The sequence below is a fragment of the Ursus maritimus genome, unplaced genomic scaffold, assembly GCF_017311325.1.
Source record: "Ursus maritimus isolate PB19 unplaced genomic scaffold, ASM1731132v1 scaffold_10, whole genome shotgun sequence".
NCBI lineage: Eukaryota > Metazoa > Chordata > Mammalia > Carnivora > Ursidae > Ursus > Ursus maritimus.
In genome coordinates this window covers 25,824,040-25,850,590 of record NW_024423344.1, presented here as the reverse complement: position 1 = coordinate 25,850,590, position 26,551 = coordinate 25,824,040, and the positions used below count along the sequence as shown (strand labels likewise).

The 26,551-nt window shown below is 44.4% G+C and overlaps 1 protein-coding gene and 2 non-coding genes across 3 annotated transcripts; all 3 read right to left on the bottom strand.

The window, feature by feature from the left end:
* Positions 1 to 21,752: 21,752 nt before the first annotated feature.
* Positions 21,753 to 21,886, bottom strand: LOC121101448. Its single transcript, XR_005833431.1, has one exon. It is a non-coding gene; the product is annotated as a small nucleolar RNA SNORA31 (small nucleolar RNA).
* Positions 21,887 to 22,691: 805 nt separating this feature from the next.
* Positions 22,692 to 26,537, bottom strand: TPT1 (tumor protein, translationally-controlled 1). The gene is made up of 6 exons (XM_040622959.1): positions 26,378 to 26,537; positions 26,032 to 26,105; positions 25,292 to 25,482; positions 24,774 to 24,879; positions 23,863 to 23,979; positions 22,692 to 22,904 (listed from the first exon to the last, which is right to left on the bottom strand). The coding sequence occupies exons 1-6, from the start codon at positions 26,403 to 26,405 to the stop codon at positions 22,902 to 22,904; spliced, it is 519 nt and encodes a 172-aa protein (XP_040478893.1). The 5' UTR covers positions 26,406 to 26,537; the 3' UTR covers positions 22,692 to 22,901.
* Positions 22,974 to 23,104, bottom strand: LOC121101446. Its single transcript, XR_005833428.1, has one exon. It is a non-coding gene; the product is annotated as a small nucleolar RNA SNORA31 (small nucleolar RNA).
* Positions 26,538 to 26,551: the final 14 nt, after the last annotated feature.

Here is a 26,551-nt window from a genome sequence, read left to right as displayed (position 1 = left end):
TGGAATGTTCCACTGCTGACATACCTTCAGGGTGTTCCCTTGGGTTTTGTTTTCGTCTTCTGTACTTTATACACAGTGCTGTCCTGAGCATCCTTGCCCGTAGATCCCTGTGCTCTGTGCGGCCACACCTGGTTAGGGGGCCCTGGCCTTGAGGGAGGGGCCGGCGTCTTCATGAGTGTCAGGCGGTAGCAGTCACGGTGTGTCCAGGCCTGATGTCCACCCTGGTTCCACTAGTACTTCGGGAGCTGGTGTGTATACAGTGGGCAAATCCATGAAAACCCATGAGGAGCCAGCCTTCCAGAAACACGAGGGGTCATCAGCCCCTCTACCTCCTGTGTGCCCACCTTTGTTTCAAATACACATGCAGTGAACTTCCTCTGGCTTTAAAGATTTTTTTTTCTGATAACGGGTTTATTTCTGCCCATTCAAGGTCAGATTTCTACTTTGTAAGTATTCTTCTCAGAGTTTAAATGTGCTCAAAGTCTTCCTGTTCTTGGTTGCCTGTTTCTGTTTTGCTTCAGGATCTTGCTGTAGAATCAATTCCTGCATGAAGAAATCAGCCTCTCCCTATTTCAACCCATGCAACTATGAACGCTGAACTCCTTTAAAAGCTTATACCTACATATAGATATAAGTATTGACATCAAAGCGCCATGTCTGTGGCTAACAGAACAACCAGCACAGAGGACTTTGGAGGAAAAGCAAAAACAGTACCTATGCCATGTCCACCTCCTCCTTTCCAGTCTCTTTTCATCTAGACCATGACTCTCTTATAGTACTTTTTGTTTTCCTGGAGCTTTTTTTTTTTTTTTTAAGATTTTTAAAAAATCTTTAATCTACACCCAGTATGGTGCTCAAAATCACAACCCCCAGATCAAGAGTCACACACTTCACTGACTAAGCCAGCCAGATGTCCCTCCTGTTTAAATATACCTTTTTCTTCCCCTCTGTGTCTTTATGTATCCATACACTTATTTATACATTTATCTAGGCATACCTATATTTGCCGGCTGTCCATAGCTGTCCATACATACACTCAAGTTTTCTGAAGTTCTCAATAATGCTAGCAATTCTATAGAGTTCCTGTTTCCCCTCTGGAAACTTCAGTCTTCTTGCTTTAAACTGGATTACGTGTCTGTCATTCTGGGAGTTCTCTTACTACTCTTTTTATTTTTGAGGATTATATCCTCAGATTTTATTTATTTGAGAGAGTGGGAGCACAAGCAGGGGGGAGGGGCAGAGGGAGAGGGAGAAGCACACCCCCCGCTGAGCAGGGAGCCCAATGTGGGGCGTGTTCCCAGGAACCTGAGATCATGACCTGAGCCAAAGGCACATGCTTAGCCGACTGAGCTACCCAGGCACCCTCAAATAACTTCCTAAGAAAGGATATATAGGAAGTAAGTGTTTCCCCTCTAAAATGCCTGAAGATAATCTTTTTTTCTGCCTCATATTTCATTGATAATTTGGCTGGGGATAGAATTCCAGGTTGAAATCATTTTCCTCAGAAATACTGAGGCAGTGAGCCATTTTGTTTCAGCTTCCAGTATTGCGGGAGAAGGCCGCACCTCCTCCCTCGTGGGTGAAGTGTTTCGAGACAGTGTGGGTCATGGGTAAGGGTGCAGGCTCTACCCACAGACTGCCCGAGTTTCCAGCCTGGGTCTATTGCTATTTGCTGGCTCTGTGACTTCCGTTTCCTTGTCTGTGAAGTAGGAATGATGATAGCACCTCCTCACAGGGCTGTGGTTAATGATTCCATAATTTAATAGAATAGAGCTTCAAAGGATTCCTGTTACATAATGTATACTTCCTGGGACTGATATTAATATTTTTCTTCATTGAAGCTTTTCATTTTTCTTCAGCGTTCTGACGTTTTACTGTGACCCGTGCTAGGACACATCGCATATCTGATGTGTAATAGTGAAATACCTGACGTGTCCAAGAGTGGGGCTTTTTACATTTCCTGGGCTTAACACTCAATATGGCATTCAGTCTAAAGACGTCTGTCCCTTCGTCTCAGGGAAATTCTTTGTTATATGTCTTTCAAATCTTTTGAGCTACTATTGCTCAAGAGTTGGTTCCTAGCCGATTCTTTAAGTGTCTAATCTTTTCTTTCAATTTTTCATTTTGCCTTATAATAGAATTTGTTCCAAAAAATGGCCCCATTTTTATTTTCCAATCCTTCAATTAAGAAGATTAAAAAAAATTTGTTTTAATAAGCTCTAGGCCCAACACGGGGCTTGAATTCACGATCCTGAGATCAAGAGTCACATGCTCTACCAACTGAGCTAGCCAGCCACCCCCAATTAAGATTTTGAATTAAAATTATTCCATCTCCGAAAGCTCTGCTCTTTGATTTTTTATTTCATGGCATCCTTCATAGATGCTCTACCTGTGTGAATTTCTCTTCTCTGAGGATACTAATTAGAGGGTATTGTTTTTTGTTGTTCTTTTCTGTCCCCTGAATTATTTCTGGTTTCTGTTTGTTGTGAATTATCTCTCTTTTGTGCTGAAGGCTTTCTTGATGATTCTTGCCTATTCACATTTTTTACATGAGGGAATTGGATGTTTGATTAGGAGCTCTATGCGTGGGCAGGACTTGTCAACTAACAGACTTTGCTTTGTGGTGAGCAGGTGGAAACCTGGCCATGGTTCTGGGGATCCTGAAATGCCAGCATGTGGAGGACCTAAATTTGGGACATCACATATTCTCACTGGTCTGATTTTCCCCCAGAGTTTATTCCGTTTTTTAAAGAGAAAAATCCTATGTAATGTCATGTTATGTTTTAGATCAATTGACCAATCAATCGGTCACCTCTCAACTACCCAGGAAGGTAAATACAATTATCTCCGTATTCCAGAGGAATGAATTGAACCATCTACTAAATAAAGTGCCCTAGGTCACGCAGCCAGTGAAAAGTGACAGGAGAATTTAAACTCAGGTCTCTCCAACTGCAAAAGCCATATGCTCCTAACCACTATGATAAACTGTCCTGGATAATCCAGTAAAATGGGTACAAAGGCTTCCCCCAACCCCCACAGAAGGATCTTTGTTACTAGTCTTTTTTTTTTTTTTTTTTAAGTAAACTCTACTCCCAACTTGGGGCTTGAACTCACAAACCCCAAGATGAAGAGTCACGTGCTCTACTGACTGAGCCAGCCAGACACTCCTGTATAGAAAGTCTAGGGACCTAGTATTGAGAAGGTCCTTTGCTTTTAGCTTTTATTCAGCCCTATTCTTTGTTCTCAGAAGAAACAACCAGATTCCCTGAATGTTTGTTAAGCTTGATTTTCCTGACACACATAAAAGCTCTTGGATTCCCCTTTCAGGCCCTTTCCCACTAAAGGTCGTTGCAAGGGGCATTGCACACAGGTGTGTTTCTGAAGCCAAGCGACGCTCTGTCGGAGCTGTTGCAGCGTCCACATTGTGTGAGGATCGGTGACAGAGCTATTTGATGCCTGGGCACAGCCTCTGCTGTTGGCAGAAATGGAGGCTCTCTGCTGAGTGAGGGTCTTTCTCCTCTTGACTTTTTAATGGCATCCAGGCTCACTGTGAATTGAAGCTGTAAGTTCTCAGCCATTCTCCCAATTCTGAGGTTGCTTGAAACCTCTCTGCTTCAGAGCCCTTATTTTTGGAGAAGAGAATATAAGAATCATTCCAGGTACCATTCAGGAATAGCTAGTGTCAGGTCATACAAAGAAAGTCTTGGGATTGTTATTTATGAAGCAAAGTGATCCAGTAACTCCCTGAATGACTTGAATTGAATTTTATTAGTATAACTTGTCATTTGCTAGAAAGTCTGAATGTAGAAAAAATGAGAACGTTCCCAACCAGAAAGCAGACAACTTCTCCCTAACACATCAGTTTTTGTAGTTGTGAGATAGCATATATTATATATTATTTAAGATGGGACACACACATCCCCAACTCACACCTCTTCAGAAATTGTTTTCTGACCTGTGGAAGAGGGAAGCCTTTGTACTCATAGGAAAATAAACTTTCTGGTATACATTTAAAAAGTGGTTCAAGTATACATTTTCAGTAACATTAAACAAGGTAAAGTGTACGTTTGAAAAGATATTTAAATGTGCACTTGCACTTTTTAAAAAATATTTTATTGAGAGAGAGAGCACGAGTGGTTTTGGGGTGGCACAGAGCAAGAGGGGAGGAGCAGGGAGCCTGACCCGGGGCTCATCCCAGGACCCTGAGATCATGACCTGAGCTGAAGGCAGATGCTTAACCAACTGAGCCACCCAGGTGCCCCTTAAAAGTGCATCCTGAAAACAAGACAAGTGATAGACACCCTCCAAGGGGGTCTTGGATGATCCCTCCCTCCTGGTATTCACACCCTTGGGTAGTCTGTCCCCTCCCATATTCAATATGGCTGACCTGTGTAACCATTAGGATGTTGAGAGAATGATGGTGTGTGACTTCCAAAGCTGGGTCATAAAAGATATTGTGGTTTCTACCTTACTGTCTGTTGGATCTCTCACTCTGGGAAAACCAGCTGCCTATCATGGGGACATTCAAACAGCCCTATGATGAAGTCCATGGGGTGAGGAATTGAGGCTTCCTACCAACAGCCATGTGAATGAGCTTCTTGGAAGTGGATCCTCCAGTGCAGCCAGACTCAGATGATTGCAGACCCAGCTAACATTTTGATAACTTCATGAGAGAGGCCCCAAGAGTCACCCCCCCCAATTCTTAACCTATAGAAGCTGCAAGATAATAAGTGTTTATTGTTCTAAAGCACTACGTTTGGGTGTTATTTGTAACACAGCAGTAAATATTAAATACAGTGAGTCACAGTAAATAAGGCTAAAGAGATTCAGAGAGGTTTTTGAAAATAAAAGAATCTCAGTATTCAGAACTTTTAACTTTTAGAGCATATGACAAAGTTCTTTTGATTATGCAGAGCTTATTTCACTTGTTTGTGGATGTACAGTTCCCTGCCATTCACACCTACCTAGTCATTAGGCTGTAATTACACTGTTCCAGGGACCACTGCTGATCACCAGCATTGTAAGAGCCCTTGGAAGTGGACAAGTTGAGAGAGAGGGGAGAAGGAACTTCCTCCTCCTCTGCAGCAAACCACAACAGAAAACAAGGTCCAAGACTTTCTAATCCAACAGCGGGCATTAGCCCAGACATCTTCCAGTTCACACCAGTGGGTCTAGGGTTACCAGCCCTGCATCCCACACCACTTCCCAGGAAGGCGATGTTGAAACAATAGGGCTGTCTCACGCTTCTGAACTGCAACTCGGGAGTTTTGTAGGAAGCAAACTTGGGCGCCCTCGGGTGGCTTTCCGAGGAATTACACCGCCCAAACATCAGGGCTCTTTAAGTACATTGGCCATATAGGAGTTCAATTTAGTGAAGTATCTTTTCTTTCATTTTTTTAATAATAATTTTTTATTATATTATGTTAGTCACCATACAGTACATCCCTAGTTTTTGATGTAAAGTTCCATGATTCATTACTTGCGAAGTCCCTTTTCTATACATATACTATGGATGCAGCGGCTGGGCAGTGTGATTTCCAAAAAGAAAAACTTTACCTACATACTTTTTTTTAACCTGTTGCAGATATTTTTCATTCTCTGCTTTATCTATACATTAGTGGTGCAACTAATGAGTTATGGTTATTGGTTATACAAATTTTGATAAAATCGTAGCAATCTCACCGCCCAGTCTAACTCCGCTGGCAAGTCTTGGAGAAGTGCTTGCAAAGTGTGTTAAATTTTTTTGAGAGCTAGAATAACACTGACTGACAGCTGCTCTTATATTTTAATTTTTGTTGGTTCCAGAAGACCCTGGGGCAAGATTTCAGATATTAACTATCAGTTTGTTTACCCTTCCCACTCTGCACCCCCACCATGTCATCATTTTACCTGCCTTTGCCTTTCTTTGGGTTAGGAAAAGGCAGGAATAGAGATGACAAAATAGTCACAAAAAGATGCAAAAGTGTGATAGCAGATGTATGAAGAGCTTTCTGTAAATCGAACTCCATGGTGACGCACATGCACTTTGCACAGTAGTACTTAACTATCTTCGGAAAGAATAAATTCATAAAAGCTCAGGCTAACCATTTCGGCCATCTTAGAATGCCCACAGCATTAATTAATAACAAAATTAGACTGAACTTAATATACCAACAGCATCATTTCCATTCATTCCCAAGGGGATGTTTAGTACCTTTCTGCAAAGACATATCAAGAAGCAACCCCCCCTTAGCCATCAAGATTTCAACAGTATCCATGTACTTTTGTACCACCTGCCTTTTATTCTGCATTTTTAGTAGCACTTTATGTTGCTAAGCAATGAGCCGAGTCTGGGCTCTTCTCCACGAGGCTATAGAGATGTTTGCTTAGTCCTGGTTCCGAAGGGAAGCTCACCATAGCAAAGAGACACTCTTCATGGGTTCTCCTGACCCGCTGTTTCTTTGCTTGGCCCGCTCCCAGTGTGGGCACGCTGACACTTCACCACGCGGAGTCCCAGCCGCGCAGCAGGCGCCCCCTCCCGGCGACATCTCCCTCTCGTGGTCGCGCCGAGAGGCCGGAGGCAAGGCCCTTGGGCTGTGCAGCCAAAGAGCAGTCTGTTAGGCTCCGCTCTCACTCTCCCGAGCTAAGGCGAGAGCCGCTCGGCTCCCCCAATCGCTGCAACCGCGAGGCCCGCACTGTGTCACCAGGAAATGCCGCTTCTCGCCACCGTCCCCGGAAAACGGGACTGAGGGGGAGGAGATGGGTCAGCCGCTGAGTGGCCGCGGTTCGTTGTTGTTTAATTTGGGCAAGTTCGANGCGAGCCCGGAGCCGAGCCGTCTCATCTCCCGGGCAAAGCCCGATCCCTCCGGGCCCCTGCTCCCGGAGCCGGTCCCTGTGCTCCCCGCAGTGGGCAGAGGGGACACGGGCGGGGGTCCCGGGGCAGGCAGGGCGGCGGCGTTCTGGGGGACTCCTGGAGTCCCCGGGCCGCGACAGAGGCTGGGGGGGCGCGGGTCGTGGGGAGCTGGCTGGGGCACTGAGGCACACATGAGTCTGTCCTCTCTAGGGCTGGAGCTGTGCTTCTGAACAGTGGTCTTTGATCTTTCCTTAGGATGATCTCCAGGGGGGTCCAAACCTCGAGTCACTCTGAAAAGTCTATGTGTCCACTGAACGTGTCCAGAAGATTTGGCACTGCACCAAAAGCAGACAGGTAAACACCTTTACATATCACCATAATGATGGTTATTTTCCCCACAAAGGTCTTGAAATGTGTCCCTCCCAGGGGCAAGCACCCATGGGTAAGCAAATGGTCCTTGGGGCCTTTTGCTCTGTTTCAAAGGTCGGAGACTGGGGGAGAACATCTGCTTTACAGAAATGGGAATTTTAGGTCTTTTCCTGGCGTTCCTTCCTTCCAGACAAAATTTTGCTTAATGTCAACACTCTTGTTAGATGTTAAGCCCGTCTTTTCTGATCTGAGTTCCTCTTTTGTGGTTTATTCAGCAAATATTTATGAAGTGCCCACTGGAGAGTAGAACACTAAAACTAGGGGCGCCTGGGTGGCACGGCGGTTAAGCGTCTGCCTTCGGCTCAGGGTGTGATCCTGGCGTTATGGGATCGAGCCCCACATCAGGCTCCTCCGCTGTGAGCCTGCTGCTTCCTCTCCCACTCCCCCTGCTTGTGTTCCCTCTCTCGCTGGCTGTCTCTCTCTCTCTGTCAAATAAATAAATAAAATCTTAAAAAAAAAAAAAAACACTAAAACTGGGGAAAAAAATACATGTCCCTGTTTTCATGGAACTGCCATTCTAATGGGCACACGGAGGGAGTTAAACAGCAGCAGGTAAATGTATAACCTGTCAGGAGGTGATACTAAGTCTAGCAGGGTTCCTCGGTTAGGCGCTGGTTAGGAAGGGCCTTCCTCTGTGACAGGAGAGGGGAGACCTGAAGAAATGAGTGTAACGCACGTGGAAATCCAGGGGAGGAGCAGGCAGAAAGCCAGGAGTATGTGTAGGACGTGTGAGTGAGAGGGGTGCTGGAGATGAAATCACAGGGGAGGGGACCACATCACATGGGGCCTCTTCCGGGGAGAGGGGAAGCTGTGGGAGGGGGTGACAGAGGAGTGACGTGCAGGGCCTGAGGTGGTTAAGGCTCGAGCAGGTTGAGCACAGAACAGACCCGGCCCAGGGCTGAGCCCTCCACCAGCCGGTGGAGAGTGACAGGTGGAAGACGGCAGTGGCTTGCCCCCCGCCCACCCCCGTGTTCACTGTGATGATGGTGACAAGTGATCATTGCCTGAGTATATTTGGAAGAAAGATCCAAGTTTTATAGGGCCTAAAGCTGATATAATTACGGAGGCCCTATTTAAGGAAATAAATATAAAATTATGACTCTGGGGTCCATGAACACCCCTTCCCACCTCCTTTGGATAAAATCTACTTGGGTAGAAAAAAAAAATACATCTTTATTTTCATTAACCTCTAACTGAAAATTAGTGTTTTTTTCAATTATAAATGCAAGCAACACACCACAGTGGTAAGAGCAATACCCATGACTTTGTTACTAATAGAAGTTACATATAAAATGCAGTTGTACAGATAGCTCAGAATAGCCTTTACACTCAGCATTACTTTAATGTTTTGGTAGTTATTAGGCCTGCCAGTGAATCTTATTCAACGCACTAAGAAGCAAATATGACTATATTATAAATTTTTTTCTTTAATATTGTGATAACTGTATTTCAGTGGTGTCCTTTGTAATCATATGTACTTTATTTTATACATTTAAAAACATTATTTTGAGAAGAGGTTCATAGGCTTTACCAGACTGCTACAGAGGGCCATAGAAAAAAAAGGCTAAAAAACCATGATTTAGAATGAAAAAATAAATTTAAAACTTTCTAGTTTTTAAAAGCTGACAGGGGTGCCTGGGTGGCTCAGTCAGTTAAGCATCTGACTCAGGTCATGATCTCGGGGTTGTGGGATCGAGCCCTGCCTCGGACTCTGGTCTCAGCAGAGGCTGCTTGAGATTCTCTCTCTCCCTCTCCCTGTGCGCTCTCGCCACTCTCATGAACGCTCTCTCTCTAAATAAATAACATCTTTTAAAAAATAAAAAAATTAAAAAGCTGACAGATATTCAGAAAAATAACATATTTTTATTAATTGCCTATCAATTTCAGTATTTTCCCGGTATGCTTTTTGCAATATATATGTATATATTGCAACAAAATATATTATTTATTGGCCACCTCTTCATTCTGCAGATGATTTACAAAAATATATGGGCCATCTGATTACTCTTGAAAAAAAGGAAAAGATCTGTCAGTCCTGGACTCTCATCCCACTATTGGCACAAAATGGCTTTATAACATAATTTTATAAAGAGTTTTATTCATCTAAGGAGTGGATGACTTTTCCTTAAACGAGCTTCTGGCTCTATTCATTTGACACCTTGTTTCTTTTCCACCACCTATGTATTCTAATGTTGGTCCCTCAGAGGTTATAGCATATCACCTCTGACTTTCCATCTTTAAGTCACACATCATGATTCCAGGTGAATTGTCCAGTGGACGGTAGAAGAATTTCTGGAAGTTATTCCTATGCCAGCATCCCACTAAACACACACCGTATATAGCGCCGAGTCAGCGTCCCTCTACTGGACTTGGATTCCAAAAATGTCTATAGTCGCTCCAGTGCCACCCAATTTTAGGAGAGTGACAGAAAGGAAATCGAAGTGGAAAGAGACAGCAGTCCTAACTGATTACGGATTCAATGTCTTATTTTTGCAAATTTTATAAAAACAGTGGGACCTTGGGGGGTGCCTGGCTGGCTCAATTGGTAGAACATGCGACTCAATCTCAGGGTTGTAAGTTCGAGCCCCATGTTGGTTACAGAGATAACTTAAAAATAAAATCTTTTTTAAAAAAACCCAACAAACAAAAACATGTGGGCCGTGGAAGGAGCCTATGCAAGAGAAGATTACTAGATTTTCTTGACAAATCAGAAGACCTGATAATATTGGGCCCTCATGCCCTGGGGACCACAGTCCATTGGAGGTAGGCGGTAAAAACACGTTTCAACCAGGCACGCGCCCTCCATTTTGCCAGAGTCTCTCCGCAGCCTGCTCCCTTCAGACCTCTGACCTGTCAGTACCTGCAGCTGTGTGAATTTGCTGCTGTGCCCAGCATCACACCTGAGTACGGCCTGCTTACCTCTGGGAAAGGACAGGCCTTAAGGGGGCCTCTCAGTGAAGGTTGTCCAGCCCTGACTAGGATTAGAATTGGTAGAAGAGATGAACCAAAATAGTTAATCCACCAAAAACATCTATCTTGATGTGAACTGGGGAAGAACTCAGAATTCTCCATTACAATTGAACACAATGTGCAGAGTGTTTGGAAATGGCAGTTTCGTCAAAGCTCTTGGTTGTGCATCAAGGGGTGCAGTGATATGTTCTGACTGAGGAGGATGAGAGGCACTCTGGGAAAGCGACGTTGATCTGGGTCTTTCAAGATGGCTGGGGGGGGATGTTGGCCAAGTAGAGGATAGAAGAGGAAGCATTCCAGGAGACAAACAGAAGGGGACAGATGCAGGAAAGTGGAGGGTATGTGTGTGTGGGGGGGTGCTGGCTGGGGTTTAGTGAGGGAGAAGCTAGAGAAGGTGGGGGCCGAGGTGCTAAAAGGCTGGGTTGAGGAAGGTGAACATTTCATGTCAGCTACTGGAAACCATTAAGGGCTAAAATGTTAATGATGTATCATTTGTTTATGTGGTAACCTACTGGGAAGGCTTACATTTTTTTAAAATCCATATTCTTTTTCTTTTTAAGATTTTATTCATTTATTTGTCAGAGAGAGAGAGAGAGAGCAAGCACAAGCAGGGGGAGGGGCAGAGGGAGCGGAGCAAGGAGCCCAATGAGGGACTCAATCCCAGGACCCCGAGATCATGACCTGAGCCGAAGGCAGACGCTCAACTGACTGAGCCACCCAGGTGTCCCAAGGCTTACATTTTGAAAAAGGCCTTTTTGAGCCCCCCAAATTTGACCCAAAGGCAGTCTTTTTTTTTTATGGAAATTTCAATAATATAATGAATCTTCATGTACCCATCATCCAACCTTAAGAATTATCAACTCTTTACCAATCTGGTTTCATCTATGTCACCATCCACTTCTCTCTTGCTCTGTAATATTTCTAAAAGATTAAGACTCACAAAAAAAAAATAAATAAATCCCATAATATCATCAATGTCATCATTTTTTTTTTACAATTTATTTCAATCAGGACCCAAAAAAGGTCCATAAATTGCAATGAGCTGATCTTTTTAGTCTCTTAATCTATAGTTTGCCTTTCTTTTTTCTGTCAATTTATTTGTTTAAAAAAAAAATTATTTGTTCTGTCCCCCTCTCCACCACCACCACCACCACCACCACCACCAGTCAGGATTTGGTGATGGCATCACCGTAATGGAGTTTAATACATCCTCTGTCCCTGGAGTGGTGGTACTTTGGTAGTTGCTTGCCAACTAGATTCAGGTTTGATCGTTTTCACAAAACCATTTTGTAGGTGGTATTGTGTCCTTCCGTCAGGAGGCACTTAATGCCCGATTGTCTCTTTTTTTGTGATATTACCAATTGTTGATACTCAATTCCTAGATAGGAGTGGATATTTAATGGTGGAATTTCAGATATGCAAGCAGGTCAATTGGAGGAGGGCAGTTTTGGGGTACAGAGAACCAAGATATCTTGCCACCCTTTGAATAACACCTCATATCACATAAGGTAGACAAGTTCTTAGTCTGTTTTCAAATAAGGTTACTGCAAAGGAGCTGCTGTAACCACCATTAGCTTTCTTCTCTCCAAGTAATTTACCTATTCCCTTCTCTCAACCACCATATACACTCGCCTTCCCTGCCTTAAAAATTACGTTCCTTAATTTAACAGATGGTTACTGAGTGCCTACCCTATGCGAAGAACTGAATAGGCCCTGAGGGTGGGAAGCCTCCAAACTGGACCCTGCCATCAAGGACACTTCAGATCCAGTAGAGGAGACAAGCTCTAAGATGAAAAGAATGGTATAGTTCTGTGGGCTTTCCAAGGGGGAGCAGTTACCTCTAACCGAGAGGAAGAAAGAGACCTTTGTGGCGTTAGTGGTTGAACCCAGCTAAGGTAGATGGAATGATCTGGAAAGGGCCGTTGGAGGCCATAGGATTAACCTGAAGAAAGGTGTGGAGGCAGGAGATCTTAGGACACATCTGAGAAAGAGAAAATAGTCATTTTGGCTCCAGGGTGGCTAGGAGGAATGGTAGAAAATTGAAATAGTGAGAAAAATGGGTGTGGAGTTCAACACTGACCTATCATACAGCCCGGCCACTCCATGCTAGGTATTTACCCAAGAGAAATGAAACATATGTCCACTCACAGGCTAATACACAGATGTTCACATTAGCCTTATTGACAGTAACCCCAAACTAGAGACACCAGTAGGATCCAAGTGGGGCACCACACTGCCATATAAAGGAAAAAATTACTGATATGTCCACAGCGTGGACAAATTTCCAAATCATTACAACGAATGAAAGGAAAATGCAAAACGAAACTCTAGTGACAGAAGCAGTGGCCCTAGAACTGGGGCCAAATGGACTACAGAGGGACACAGGAATCTCTCTGAGGTAACAGAGACGCTTTGTGTCATGAGTGTGGTGGTGGTTTCAAGGGTACACACATCTATCACAATTCATCAGATTGTACACCCGAGAAGATACCGTTGCTTGTGTATAAATTATACCTCAATAAAATTTGGTGTTTTAGAAGTACGTTTGGGACACACCATGGAGGTTTTTGAAAGACAGGCTGAAGAGTGTTGCAAGATTTTGAAAAGAAAGGGTGAAACGCTTGGATTGCAGTGTTCTGAATTCAAAACCAGGTCAAGTTCAGGCCAGTACTGCTCAAGCGTGGGGCAGAAACTGAGAGTTAATAAAAGATAAACTGAGGCATATTTAACAAAATTTAGAGTCTAGTTGAGCAAGAAACGACTTGAGTTGGGCCCTGCCACGCCAGAAGCGGTGGCAGCATTCCACCAACAGGCGCTCGGGGAGAGGCTTCTGTCTGGACAGGCGGAAACGGAGCAAGGACATTATTTGATTGGCTCTAGTGTCAAGGGTTGCGTGCTCTGGGAAAGCCTAAGTGGTTGTGTGTGATTGGGTGGCCTTAGGTTTTGATTTGCTAGCCTTGAGGCATTGACAGGTGGTAGGTTTCGCTTCGCTTCTACCGGCTGCTAAGGTGTTAGAGCCACCCGGTCTACTGGCCTCATTGTTTAGTTAACTTAAAAGGACTTAGAAACATTTAAAGGTGATTTAACAGAATAATTTTGTTTGTTGTGTATACAAATATAATCTAAAAATCTAGTAAACAGGAGTTTAGAACTGTAGTGTGTATATTTTTTTCCTGTGATACTGTGGTTCATAATAAGAAATAGGTATTTTTTAAAAAGGGGGGTGCGCCTAGCTGGCTCGGTCAGAAGAGCTTGTGACTCTTGATCTCTTGACTCTTGTTTGAGCCCCATGTTGGGTGTAGAGATTACTTTTTTTTTTTAAAGATTTATTTATTTGACACAGAGAGGGAACACAAGCAGGGGGAGTGGGAGAGGGAGAAGCAGGCTTCCCACTGAGCAGTTAGCCCGATGCAGGGCTCGATCCCAGGACCCTGGGATCATGACCTGAGCCGAAGGCAGACGCTTAAAGACTGAGCCACCCAGGCGCCCCTGGGTCGTAGAGATTACATAAATAAATAAAACTTAAAAAAAGATATTTTTGTCTTTATCCTGGGTTTCCAGCACTTAGCACTTTAAACCTTTATAATTTCCTAAGTGATAAGCACTATAAGGGCTTCTTTTGTTCCCAGCTCCTGAAATAGCTCCAGAAGATAAAAGTGAAATGTGTGTTTTTTTGTATTCCTAACAAGTTCCTTTCAACCGCAACTGATTTATGTTAATAGAGTGACTTTTGGAAAGTCCCCGCAGTATAGGCGCAGGTTGCCAGGGGAACCAATCACGTGATTAAAGGGTTGGAACTTTCAGTTCCATACCCCCTGGGAGGGGCGAGGGGCTGGAAGTTGAGTTCAGTTACCAAAGCTTAATGATTTAGTCAAGTCTCCAGTTTCGGAGAGCTGCTAGGTTGGGAACACATCTACCTGCTGGGAGGCTGACGAGCTTGGAGAGGGTCCGGAAGCTCCGTACCCCCTCCCCAGACCTTGCCCTGTGCACCTCTTCCATCTGGCTGGTCCTGAGTCCTAGCCTTTCATGGCAAACCGGTCAGCTAGTAAGTAAAATGTTTTCCTGAGGTCCGTGAGCCGCTCTAGCAAATTAATCCAGCCTGAGGAAAGGGTGTGGGAATTTCCAATTTCTAGAAGCACAGGTAACCTGGACTTGTGATTGGCGTCTGAAGTGGGGAGGAGGGGGCAGTCCAGGAGGGCGGATTCCTTCAGCTGCGCAATCTGATGCTGTCTCCAGACAGTGTCAGAATGGAGTTAAATTGTGGGACACGCAACTGGTGTCACAGAATTGCTTGGTGATTGGAGAAACTAAGACGTGTGGGGTGTCAGAAGTGAAGCGTATATAGAGTGACACAGGGAGTGTTTTTCCTTTAGATTTCCTAGCTCCCTTTTCTAGAAATTCATGTTTATTGTAGTTTACGAAAGTTGCCAGTCCACAACAGAGTGCAATTTAAAGAAAATCATCCCTTTGCTACGGGTGGTTTGGGCAGAACTGCAGTAGAGTCAGAACAATACGAGGCAAGATTTTTCTGACAGGTTCAGTTAGATTACGCGCGCACTATTAAAAGTTGGCTATTAAGGAACTTGTGGTTTGCCCAGGCACGGAAGTGTGGAAGCAGTGTGAGCTGCCACGGCCGGCAGGATTTAGTGGCAATTTAACGACAGCACTATTGGTTTCAGACTTCTAGAGTGCTCCCAGAACCTTGTACTATATTTAGATTTCAGTCTAGGCGGCTATTAAATAAATGGAGAACAAAATGATGGGGGGGGTGCAGAGGGAAATGGAAGCTTTCTTCTTATGCTAACCTCCTATAACCTGGGAGCTTATAGCTACTTTCACATTTTTAAAAGACGTTATTTTTACGTAAGGGAAGTGTTATAAAGAAATCTAAGAAAGAAAAGGAAAAGTCTAATGTTACAAGACACTGCAGGGAAATGTCACTGTGTAATAACTCCCATATGGGGTGGGTGACAGATTTGGGCTTCGTGCCTAACAATGCACCATGCTGTTAGAGAATAACGTACCGCCTCCTTCCGGGCCTCCCCGCCTGACACAGCAGTACACAGCCTACTGTGTCAGGGCGAACACATCGAGAAATAGGAGTACAGACATATCTTGAAGGCAAAAAGGCTATCAGTAAAAACAAACCGAAAATGGTCTTTTAAATGTAGGGAGCAGGTTACCTACTTGGGGACTCATGCTGAGGACTCAGGTCTCCAGTTTGCCAGGGCCTAGGCTCACTACTCCATGGGGACAGCCAAGGAAACTCCTAAGATTGGGACCCACGTTAAATGAAACAAATTATACAAAAATATGTTTCAATCTATAAAACATGGTACAAATATGAGGAAAGTATTCTGATTTTCCCTAACCTGAGAAGCTGCTATGTGTACTTTTTCCACGACTCTTCTCCGGTGTTCCTGGCAGGCTCTCAACACACAGTCACATGCTAACAAGGTGGGCTCTTCACCTTCAAGTCCTGAAATGAAGCAGAGAGGAACTGACCTGAGCTGCAGTCTTGCCTCCTGATGCCTTGTGCATGAACTGGCCTCCTTGGTGGCCAAGGAATAGCTGCGTGGTGCCCAGATTACACTGAAGATCACCCTCGAGAAGCAGGCCCCGGAGACCCAACATCTGACTAACAGGAAATCCAGAAAGAACTGTGAAGATGGAAGGAAAACACTTAAGTGTGTGTATGTGTATACACACATTTCAAGAAAATTTCCAAGAAATGAAAACCATGTTTGAAATGACTCACCAAGTGTCTCACAGGAAATGTTTAAAGACACAATACCAAATACTAGCATTATGAACTATCAGAATCTCAGGAACAAAGAAGATTCTAAAAACTTCCAGAAAGGGAAAAAAAAAAAAAAAGCATGTCACCATACAAAGAACTGACGATTAGAATAGCAAACTTCTCAATAGTAGCACGGAAGCCAGAAGAGAATGGGTTTTGGACAATGTCTAAATTTGACATATTATTCCTAATCTAGAAGTCCATACTTAGCCAAATTATCAATCATGTATAAAAGGAGAATAAGGATATTTTATATAAGCCAAGTCCCCCCTGCCCAAAAAAACATTTAACTTCTCAATAAGCAATTAGAGAGCTGCTTCACCAAGACAGAAAGGAAATTTGGGATTTAGGTAAGTGGTGAAGGGAATCCCAGACTAAGGGAGAGAGAAGCTCCATGTGCCACAGGGCAGCAAGATGGCAAAGGCCTCCGTGAGGAAGCTCTTCAAGAAAACATAAAGTTGGTCCAATAGATTCCTGGAACACTTCAAGTTTTGAAAAAAAAATTTACATTTTGCAGTGTTGTGATTTATAATAAGACATATATATTTGGTCTTTGTCCCTGTTTCTGGCAGAGGTTCTAAACCTTTGGGATTTCCTGTGATGAGAGCAATAAAGGTGGCTTTTGTTTTGAGGTGATTTTTGGAAAGCTCCAAAGGATGGAGGCTGATTGCCAGTGGAGCCAAAGGTGTGTTTAAGGGTTGGAACTTTCAGTCTTACTCCACCCCTCCCTGGAGGGGAGGGGCTGGAGATTGAATCCAACCAATCACCAATGGCCAATGATTTAATCAAGCCTAGGAATTGAAGCCTCTGTAAAAATTCAGGACAGGGTCCAGAGAGCTGCTAGGTTGGGAACACATCTACCTGCTAGGAGGCTGACGAGCTTGGAGAGGGTCCGGAAGCTCCGTACCCCCTCCCCAGACCTTGCCCTGTGCACCTCTTCCATCTGGCTGGTCCTGAGTCCTAGCCTTTCATGGCAGACTGGTCAGCTAGTAAGTAAAATGTTTTCCTGAGGTCCGTGAGCCGCTCTAGCAAATTAATCCAACCTGAGGAAAGGGTGTGGGAATTTCCAATTTCTAGAAGCACAGGTAACCTGGACTTGTGAATGGCGTCTGAAGTGGGGAGGAGGGGGCAGTCCAGGAGGGCGGATTCCTTCACCTGCGCAATCTGATGCTGTCTCCCGACAGTGTCAGAACCGAGTTAAATTGTAATACAACCAGCTGCTTGGTGTGGGGGAAACTTCCACTCATTGGAATTAGGAGAATTGTTACATTTTCTACAGAGTTTAGGGGTTAATGAGTACCCAGAAAACTAAGCAGTGGGGAATGAACTAACTCCAGCAAAATGTAAAACAGTCAAGGAATAGAAATCGTACTATTTGGCTCAATTTGGAAAAAATACGTAGACATACCATAATTATTAACTTAAATTGGGAGATAATATATGGGAGGATGGGGAAAGAGAAGTGACAGGGCTGGGGGGAGTTACCAGCGCCAAGAAAGCATAATCTTCGTCTTCCATAGAGAAAGTCAGAAGGTAATTTCTAAACTCTGAAACTGAAAAAACAAGAAATAATAGTTGAGGGGCGCCTGGGTGGCACAGCGGTTAAGCGTCTGCCTTTGGCTCAGGGCGTGATCCTGCCGTTATGGGATCGAGCCCCACATCAGGCTCCTCTGCTATGAGCCTGCTTCTTCCTCTCCCACTCCCCCTGCTTGTGTTCCCTCTCTCGCTGGCTGTCTCTATCTCTGTCAAATAAATAAATAAAATATTTAAAAAAATAATAGTTGAAGCAAGTTATTTAGAAATAAGGATTTAAAAAAAGAAAGAGCAAATACGCAGAATGTGTTTTGGAAGAGTAAAGAAAGCCTGGCAGGAATGAGGTAGGGCAAGGGACCGAGGAGCTTGCTGTAAGCACTAAACTCAGCGGTTCAGACTAGGATATGAAATACTTTTTTAAAAGCAGCACATCCAGGTCAAACTCAGCGGTGTGTGTGTAGTGCGTCCCACCCTTCCGTTAATCCCATGGCAGCACACCTCGAGCACGTATGTGCCAAGCGCCAGGCCTCATTCTGAACATCAGGGTACAGCACTGAGCTTCAAAGCCTTTTGCAGCCTGTGTGGAGTGGAGACAGATAAATACATAGTATGTTAGATGGTGAGAAGTACCATGGAGAGAAGCAGCACAGAAGGGGGCTGGGTGGTGTTTTCAATGGCATGGTCAGAAAAAGCCTCCCTGATTTTGAGCAGGCTTGGTCGTGAGAGCGAGCCACATGGCTGTCTGGGAAAAGCAGTTGGGCCTAGCAAACAGCCAGAGCGAAGGCTGTGAAGCAGAAGCTTGCGTGGTTAGGGCTGCCGGGTGAAAGGCAGGTGTAGGAAGGGGCTTCAGATGCAGACACCCCGAGGGGTTAGAAAACATTCTGCAAAACGACCACAGGCTAGTGATAGGGAAGCTAAGCTGTAGTTGGGAGTTTTGCACAACTCTCACACCCCATAAACCAGAGGGTTTAGTAGCTGCCTTAGAAAAGGAAGCCTCCACATTGCTCTTGGGATGCTAAAAATCAGCTGCTCTCACATTCACACCCAGCCCTCCTCCTTTGTCTGTAGAGCAGAGTGGGGCAGTTTGCACATTACTTAACCAGTTTTCAAAGGCTTAGTCACTTGAGCTTTTAATAGGTGCCAGCAGTTGGTATTTACTGCCCTGCCAGTATGATGGCAGTCACTGAGGGTAGTGACACCAGCCCATGTTCCACCTGACAAAATCCGTCAATGTGGATCGCCCTCACATTGATTCAACGGGGGGATACTTCGGAAGGATGGAACCCTAGGAAAGTGATGGGCAGAAACACTGATTGCAGCCCACGGAGGGGTGTTCAGCTTCCAGTTTTATACTGGCCATCTGTTGATAGGCATTATTCCACCTCAGTAAGGTAGTCAAAACGACAGGTTCATGTTCTTAATTTCATGTGTAGTAATCTTCCTCCTTTCACCCGCCAATCTCCCCCCCCCCCCCCCAGGTTGCTAGGAGTTTGGCTCTTTGACTTACGGGACAAATTGGCAGTTCTTGAGGGAGACTTCCAAATTAATGTATTAGTAAAAAGGAAATTACATGTATAGCTGTTTTGAATACTTGTCCTCAAACTTTCTATGGGATTTCCGAGCTCTCTACCAGCTGCTTAGGGAATGGTAGGTAGGTAATACTCTGGGTAGTGATTTTATTGTCCTGTGCTCTGGGTGAGGTCATGTGCAAGTAGCATTGAGAGTAAACAAGAACTTATCTGCTGTCTTTACATATGAAGAAAATCACCAAATACAAGACTAGATTTCTAGCCCAAACTGTTAGAAACTCCGGACTGAGTGTCTAATAGCTGTACGATACTAGATAAGTATTGTACTCCCGGCCAGCCAATTGTGGTCTGTGCCCCCCCTCCCCACAGAGGACCCCTCTAGTGAGTCACCTGAAGCCTGAATTCTCATTTCTTCACCTTCAACTGTGGTGCATTCATGCAAAAGCACTCCATAAGGTATCCCCCCATCTCCACGCTTCCTGCTTTACACTAGCTCAGAAGAGTACTATGTATCTATGAACAAAGGGAGAGGTCAAGTGTATCCTGGAGGGGGAGGATTGAGAGGCGTCAGTAATTGAAGGAAACCTCATGGAACAAGTCATTACTTTGGAAAGAATCCTCCCCTAGGCTCATAACTGGCATTGTTCTACTGAATTGTGTGGACTGTTAAAACCACATCCACTTGAGGTTCTCATCGCCCAGTGTACGGAGGAATCTTATATGCCAATACCAGGCTGTTATAGGAAACCATGTACAAATAGTACAAATCCACAATCTACACACTCTCAGAAAGTATACTAGAATATTCCAGTAGTTAAAACATGCCCCCACAATAGTAAAAAAAATAAATAAAAATCTGCTTTAGCCTGCCAACAAGCATTACGATCAGACATACCATTGCCGCACAAAGGGATGGATTTGGAGGAATTCAGTGGGACAGCTATAAACTACCATCACTATGATTTTTAACTATATCTGCAAACTCCCTACAGTAAAAAATCTGCACTTACCTTTCCGCTCCCCACTTTAATAGCCTGTTGGCCAGAAGGCAACGGACAGCATATTAACATATTCTGTATGTTGTATACTGTAGGCTTATCGTAAAGCTAGAGAAAAATCATAATACACTTACAGTACTGTGAAAGATCCACGTGTAAGGGGACCTGTGCAGTTCAAAGCCACATGGTTCGAGGGTCAACTGGACTGACATTTCACAGGCAATATGCTGCCCATTTTAATCAGGCTTTCTTCCCCCACTATTCACAGACTTGTGAAGTTTCCTTCTTGGACCTCATCTTGACTAACCCTGAAACACTGTCCACTTGACCTCCAGGCCACTCCCGTGACTTTCCTACCTCAGGGACAGTTCCTCTGAATCACTTTGACAGTTCATCATGCTGACCATCTCAAGCTCGAAGTTGGAGAGCTGAGTCTATCCTTTCTAGGTTTTCTCACCCAGTGTTTTTGCTTCGAATGTCATGCACTGAGATTTTCCAGTAGCTTTTTAAATCTTTAGACCTCTCCTCCCAGGTAAAATACTCCACTGCTTACCCAGTTCATTAGGTCAGATCGTATCACTCTTCTGCTCAAAACCCTCTGGCCTTCCCACGTGACTTGGTTTCCTCTTTTCCTGGATACTCTCTTCTATGCCTTAACCCTTTCTCTTGTCACTGGGGGTCCAGCAGACTGGCCACCTTGTCCCCAGAACATGTCTATACACTCCACTTCAGACTCTGAATTTGCAATTCTTTGCCTGGACTGTTCTGCCCGCAGATATCCACATGCCTATTTATTTGCTTTCCTATTCAAATCACTTTACAAAGGCCTTCCTGGACAATACTACTAAATCCTTTTACAATTTGTCTCCAAACGTGTAACAAAGCCTAGGACTCAAAGAACACTAGGAACATGACTTTATCAAGCTTAATACCAATAAGGACATAAAATGACATGCTGACAAAGTACACATCACCTGTTACTCTTGTACAAAGTATCTTAAACTTAACTGGGAGTAACCAGAAACTGAAAGTAAGCATTCCTAAGGCTGGACTCATCTGGACTCTTCACTTCCTAGAAAGCCTCTGCATCTCCTTTTCTTCTAGTCTTTTCCATGGGTCACTCACTACATCAGGTTTCAGGTTAGATGGTACAAAACCTTTCACACAACCAGGTGGTTACGTTCATAGCACTAACCGCTGCCCCAAAATCTTTTCCCCACTTATGTTGCAGAGGGCTTCCTAGATCAGCAACTGGCACTTTTTCTACTTTAACGTTAGATCAGAATGCTTAAAATTGCCACCAGCTTGACTAGTTTCTAGTATTTGGGTTTGCTTCCACTCATCACCAGGGGGCACTATCAACCTAAACCCGTCTCAGGTTCTGAACCACATTATGAACTCTGAAATCTCTAGGGCAAATTCCAGACGGCTAAATCACTGGATTCGCCCTGGGTTCATGTGTCACAGGACCAGATGAGTCACGGGCTTGCCTTCAATTTAGTTTTAACCTTTAATCTTTTAAAAGCGGAATCAGTCAAAAGGCAAGTCTGGGAAATCCTTTTCCAATACTTCTCGTGAACTCAAATTTTCGATACTTTGGAGTAAAACAGGATCTTCGTTAAGGTTTACTTCTGAGTTACATTAATTCTCCATTTCCCCCGCCCTGTACTCCCCCATTCAATCTTGACTGCCACAATGAGACAGACAGAAAGCGCGAGGACCCTTTTTTCTTGCATCTCTAGTGGAAACCTTAGCAGCAGACAGGAACTGCTCCAGGTCTGTCAAATGGATGCATTTTCCTTATTCTCCTTCTGCCACCCACAGCCCTTTCGGGTACAATAGGACATAACAGCAGTATTTTCCTCAGCCCACCACCTAGCCCACATTCCATCTAGACCATCTTTTAAAGCAGGGGCTGGCAAACCTTTCTTGTGAGGGGTCACATGGTTGTTTTACGATTTGTAGGCCTTAAGGTCTCCCTCATACTCTGCTCTTAACAGTTAAGAGCCACTCAGTACATAAACAAATGAGCACGGCAGTGCTCAAAAAACCAAAATTTTCACAAATTTTAGGTTTCATATTTTTCACATCCCACCACGTATTTTCTCCCACCATTTAAAAATGTAAACACCTCCTTGAAGTCCCAAAAATAGGTGGCAGGACAAGCCAGTTTGCCAACCCCATTCCACAGAGTTTGACATAAACATTCCAGGAGACATCTAGATTTCTCTAGAACTTGGCTCTACTTATGATAAATAAGATCACACAATACTTTGCTTCCAACTGTTATTAGTCTCTTTTTATTCTTTTGGTACTCTCCTCCAGAGTTAACTAATTCCATTTGTAGGTGATGAAATGTGTAAGGAATCCACTTCAAATGTTGGCCCACCTAGGAGCATGGTCTTTCCCTTTACTTGAACTCAGAATTAAGACTTTTGGTTCTTGTTTTTTATATTCCAGTCCCAGAAGTAGTTTTCACTGTAGAAGTGATCTGCAGGCAGTCTTATGCTTCCTAGCAGTAGTCTACAACCAGGCTCTAGCTTCTCCAGGACACTACACAGGATGGATTTAATACGTAAACTAAGAGGCATTCTCTCAAATGAGTTTAAATGCATTTTATTTTTAGACAACCTACATGACATGTTTTTTTCTTAAAAACAATGCCTCCGCTCCAAATAAATCAGGGTCAAAATAAATGAAGAGCTCAAGATGACCTCAGTCCCATTTGTCTAAGTCCTGGTGTTGTGTGGGTGAAGAGCAGCAGCCAGTTATGACGACAGTTGATACATCCAAAGTAATGGCCAAATTCGTTACTGTGAAAACAAAAACGACTGTATTAGCACTTTTATCCAGTATGAAAACATTTAACATTTCTACGCTGCAGATGTATTCCCCTCTTCAATCTGGGCTGCCACAGAGACAGACAGAAAGCGCAGGGATTTTTTTTCTCTCGCATCCTAGTGCAAACCAAAAGAACAACAGCCAACTGTTCAAGGTCTATCAGTGGATGCAGAATCATCCTTACCAAAGCAGGGGTAGCACGTTTTCTAGAAATCTCATTTTAAAGCAAGTCCCATTCATGTACACACACTTTTAGTTCTACCAACAAAAACCGCAGTTATTCCTGGAATAATCCCCTTAGCAAATCATCTGTCCCATCCTAAGACATTTTTTTTGGTCCACTGTTGCCTCTCATATTATTTAGGGTAGCCTAAAATTGATCTTGTCCCTAATTTATATGGAAGCCTCCGAAAGCTGGGATAATGAATGCTTTCATTTCTATGCTGCCTCCAGCAATGCCATGCATAGTAGACATTCATTTAATTTTACTAAAGGATTTTGCATATTGGGTAAGCAGTCAGCTCTAACTTTATTTACTAAAAGCTAGTTAACATCAAGGTTTTTAATGACCAGCTGCCAATTACCAGTAAACCAAAGTGAAAAAGGTTTCACACCATGCATGCCACTCACGCATGTGTGGCAAAATATGAAGGGCCGTTTCTATGGGGTAAGATCAACCCAAGGTGCTGTTTCTGATCTCCAGCTTAGTGATTTAAGCCACCTACAAGACAAGCTTTCTGTATATAGAAATCTTTTACATGTGAAACACAACTCTATTAGACTCCCAAAAAGAAACAAGAGCTAGACCTACATTTTACAAATACTGCTGTAAAACCCATTCTAACTATCCCGGGGGCAAGAAACAAGGAATCACACCAAAGATGTCTCCATTTTGACATTACTGATTTAAACCCACTTCCTTATACTTACACATTTCTCCATTTCTAAACCATCCTTAAAGAAAATCATATATGGGGTCACACCATCCTCACGGTAGTCCAGCAGAGCAACCATGCCATCTGGATTCATGTTTTCACCAATAAAGAACTTAGGAAGCAAACAATAAATACCCAGAATTAGACCATTATATACAGATCATATCAAAACAAACTACAATAAAACAATCAAAGGAGGATTCAAATCACCACAATTTAAGAGACTTTCACCAGGAGAAAAAAAGAAATAGGAACCAAATTTCTGTTCACCAAATGAGAACACTAACAATTGACCAAAGTACGCAGCAATCCAGAACACTTCATACTTTCTGGAAACACACTCTCTCAGCCCCACATATACAATCCAAACTCTGCAAAAGCCCGTTTACAATCATCAAGCATTAAGGAACATACAATGAGAGAAGCACATTATAGGGATAAAGTTATCTTATGGCCAGAGGACATGTGAAAGCTGGAAAATCAAAGAGCCAGGCTGTAATGAGTTTTTTCCTTACTCCTTATAAGGGGAAGTCACTGAGTTTCCCAACAGAACAAGTGTAGAAAGAACTCTAGTGGCAATGAGACACTGAAGCTGGAAATAAAAAGATTGGAAGACCACTCAGGAGGTTAACAAGCAATTCTAGACAGGCAGAAATGAAAAATGTCCTCTGGGAAGTGAGTAGGGACCAAATTCTGGAATCAAGCAGACAAGATCTAGAAACACACTTGGGAGCAGGGAAGGCTACTTTCCACAGCCTGGACTACTGGAATTCCATCTATGAAGTTATTTAAACTGCTCAAAAGACCCAGAAGACCGCCAGGTTACATCCACTATTCATCAAGTAATTTGCTCCTTTGGCAGCTAAAATGGCACAACTCTTTGACACAAACATTTATGGTATTTACCTGGTAGTTTTTGAAATTAGCGAGGATGTGCTTGATTTGTTCTGCAGCCCCTGTCATAAAAGGCTTTACTCTTTCTGGCCTCTGTTCTTCAAGTTTGCCTTTGATTCTAAAACAGTATTTTATTAATAGGTTAAAGTACTCAGTTCTCAGGGGGGGGGGGGGGGGGAAGATCCAAACTAAGACAAGCACTGAAAAGGGCGGCTCGTTATCACTGCGCCCAATTAACATGGCACCATCAAGAAACCAGGAGCTCACAGAATGAAGTTTCCAGACTGTTCACAATTTTGGACTTCATGTTATTGCCAAAGTACACTTCTAAAAAGCTAGAACGACACTGCATGCTCCAGTGTGTTCACATTAGTTTATTTATAGAAAAGCCAACTATCCTTGGGAGCTCGCAACAGAAAGGTTAAGGCCTTTTTCACAAGTATGTCTGCTGCTAAAGAACCTCCAAGTCAGCTTATCCTTGAGTCCTACGGGATTCCAGACAGTAGGTGGGCTGCGCCAGGAGCACTTACGATTTCATGTAATCTTTGATGTACTTCTTGTAGGCTTCTTTTGTGAAGCTGGTTTCCTGCAAGTGATGGTTCATGACAATATCAACACCAGTGATTACTGTGCTTTCGGTACCTTCGCCCTCCGGGCCTTCAGCGGAGGCATTTCCACCAATGAGCGAATCATCAATGTTACCCTCTGTCCTACTGACCATCTGTATTAAGAAAAAAAAAAGTTTGGTTTCAGACGTTTCTGACTTTAGCTAAAAGCATCCCCCGAATTTTGTGTGTCAGTTCACATATCCATCATTCTCCCACCACTTTTGACTCTTGCCAAAAACCACTAAAACATTGTTATGGAGAAAAAAACTGAAGCCGTCTGAAATTCCTGGAACATCGTAACTCAGTAAGAATTCTATGTTGACCGGAAGGAAAGCGGGGTCATTTACAACCAAGTAGAAGTTCTGTGTGGGCTTTTGGGCTGATGAACAAGTACGTGTAGAGCAAACGTTGAAGGGCTTGGAGCTCCCTAACCGGAGGCTACCTGTCCCGGACAGCCCGGGAGGAGGATGGGCGCCAAGGCGGCGGACCTATTTCCAGGCTCAGCTCCGCCTCCACATTTCTAGAAAAACCCGAGCCCGGAAAGAGCGTCTCCTCCGCCAGGAGGCAGCGGAGAGGATTGCACAACTTCGGGCGGGGGAGCGGCGGAAACCCGAGCCTGCCCGGCCTTGCCTCCCCCGCGCCGCGCGGCCCGACCGACTCACCTTCCCCTCCACCTCCAGGCACAGCCCGTCCGCGATCTCCCGGATCTTGTAGATGTCGGAGAACATCTCATCATCTGCTCGGGGACACAGACCCGCCCGTCACGCTGCGCCCGGAGGTGTGGAACCGGCGCCGCCATTTCCCGCGCGGGCCAGGCGCACGCGGCCCCCGCGCCTCCCCGGGCGCTCGAGACCCCGAGGTGTGCCCCAGGCACCGACCCCTCCTCGCTCCCGGAAAGGCCGCCGGCGTCCCCTAGGCCCACGACAGCGGCGGCGTCCTTCTTCCCCGCCCCCACCCGCACCCCTGTCCCCTGCGCGCGGCAGTAGGGGTAGTGCAGTCACGACTCACGGCTGATGAGGTCCCGGTAGATGATCATGACGACGGCTGGAGAGTGACGACGGCGGCACTACCTTAGCAGGAGCCGGGAGCTCTGAGCGAGCGCGGTGCAGCCGGAGCGGCACTCGGGGGGAGGGGGGAGCGGGCGGAAAAGGCCGACTCAGCCGCTCCCCAACCTCATATAGA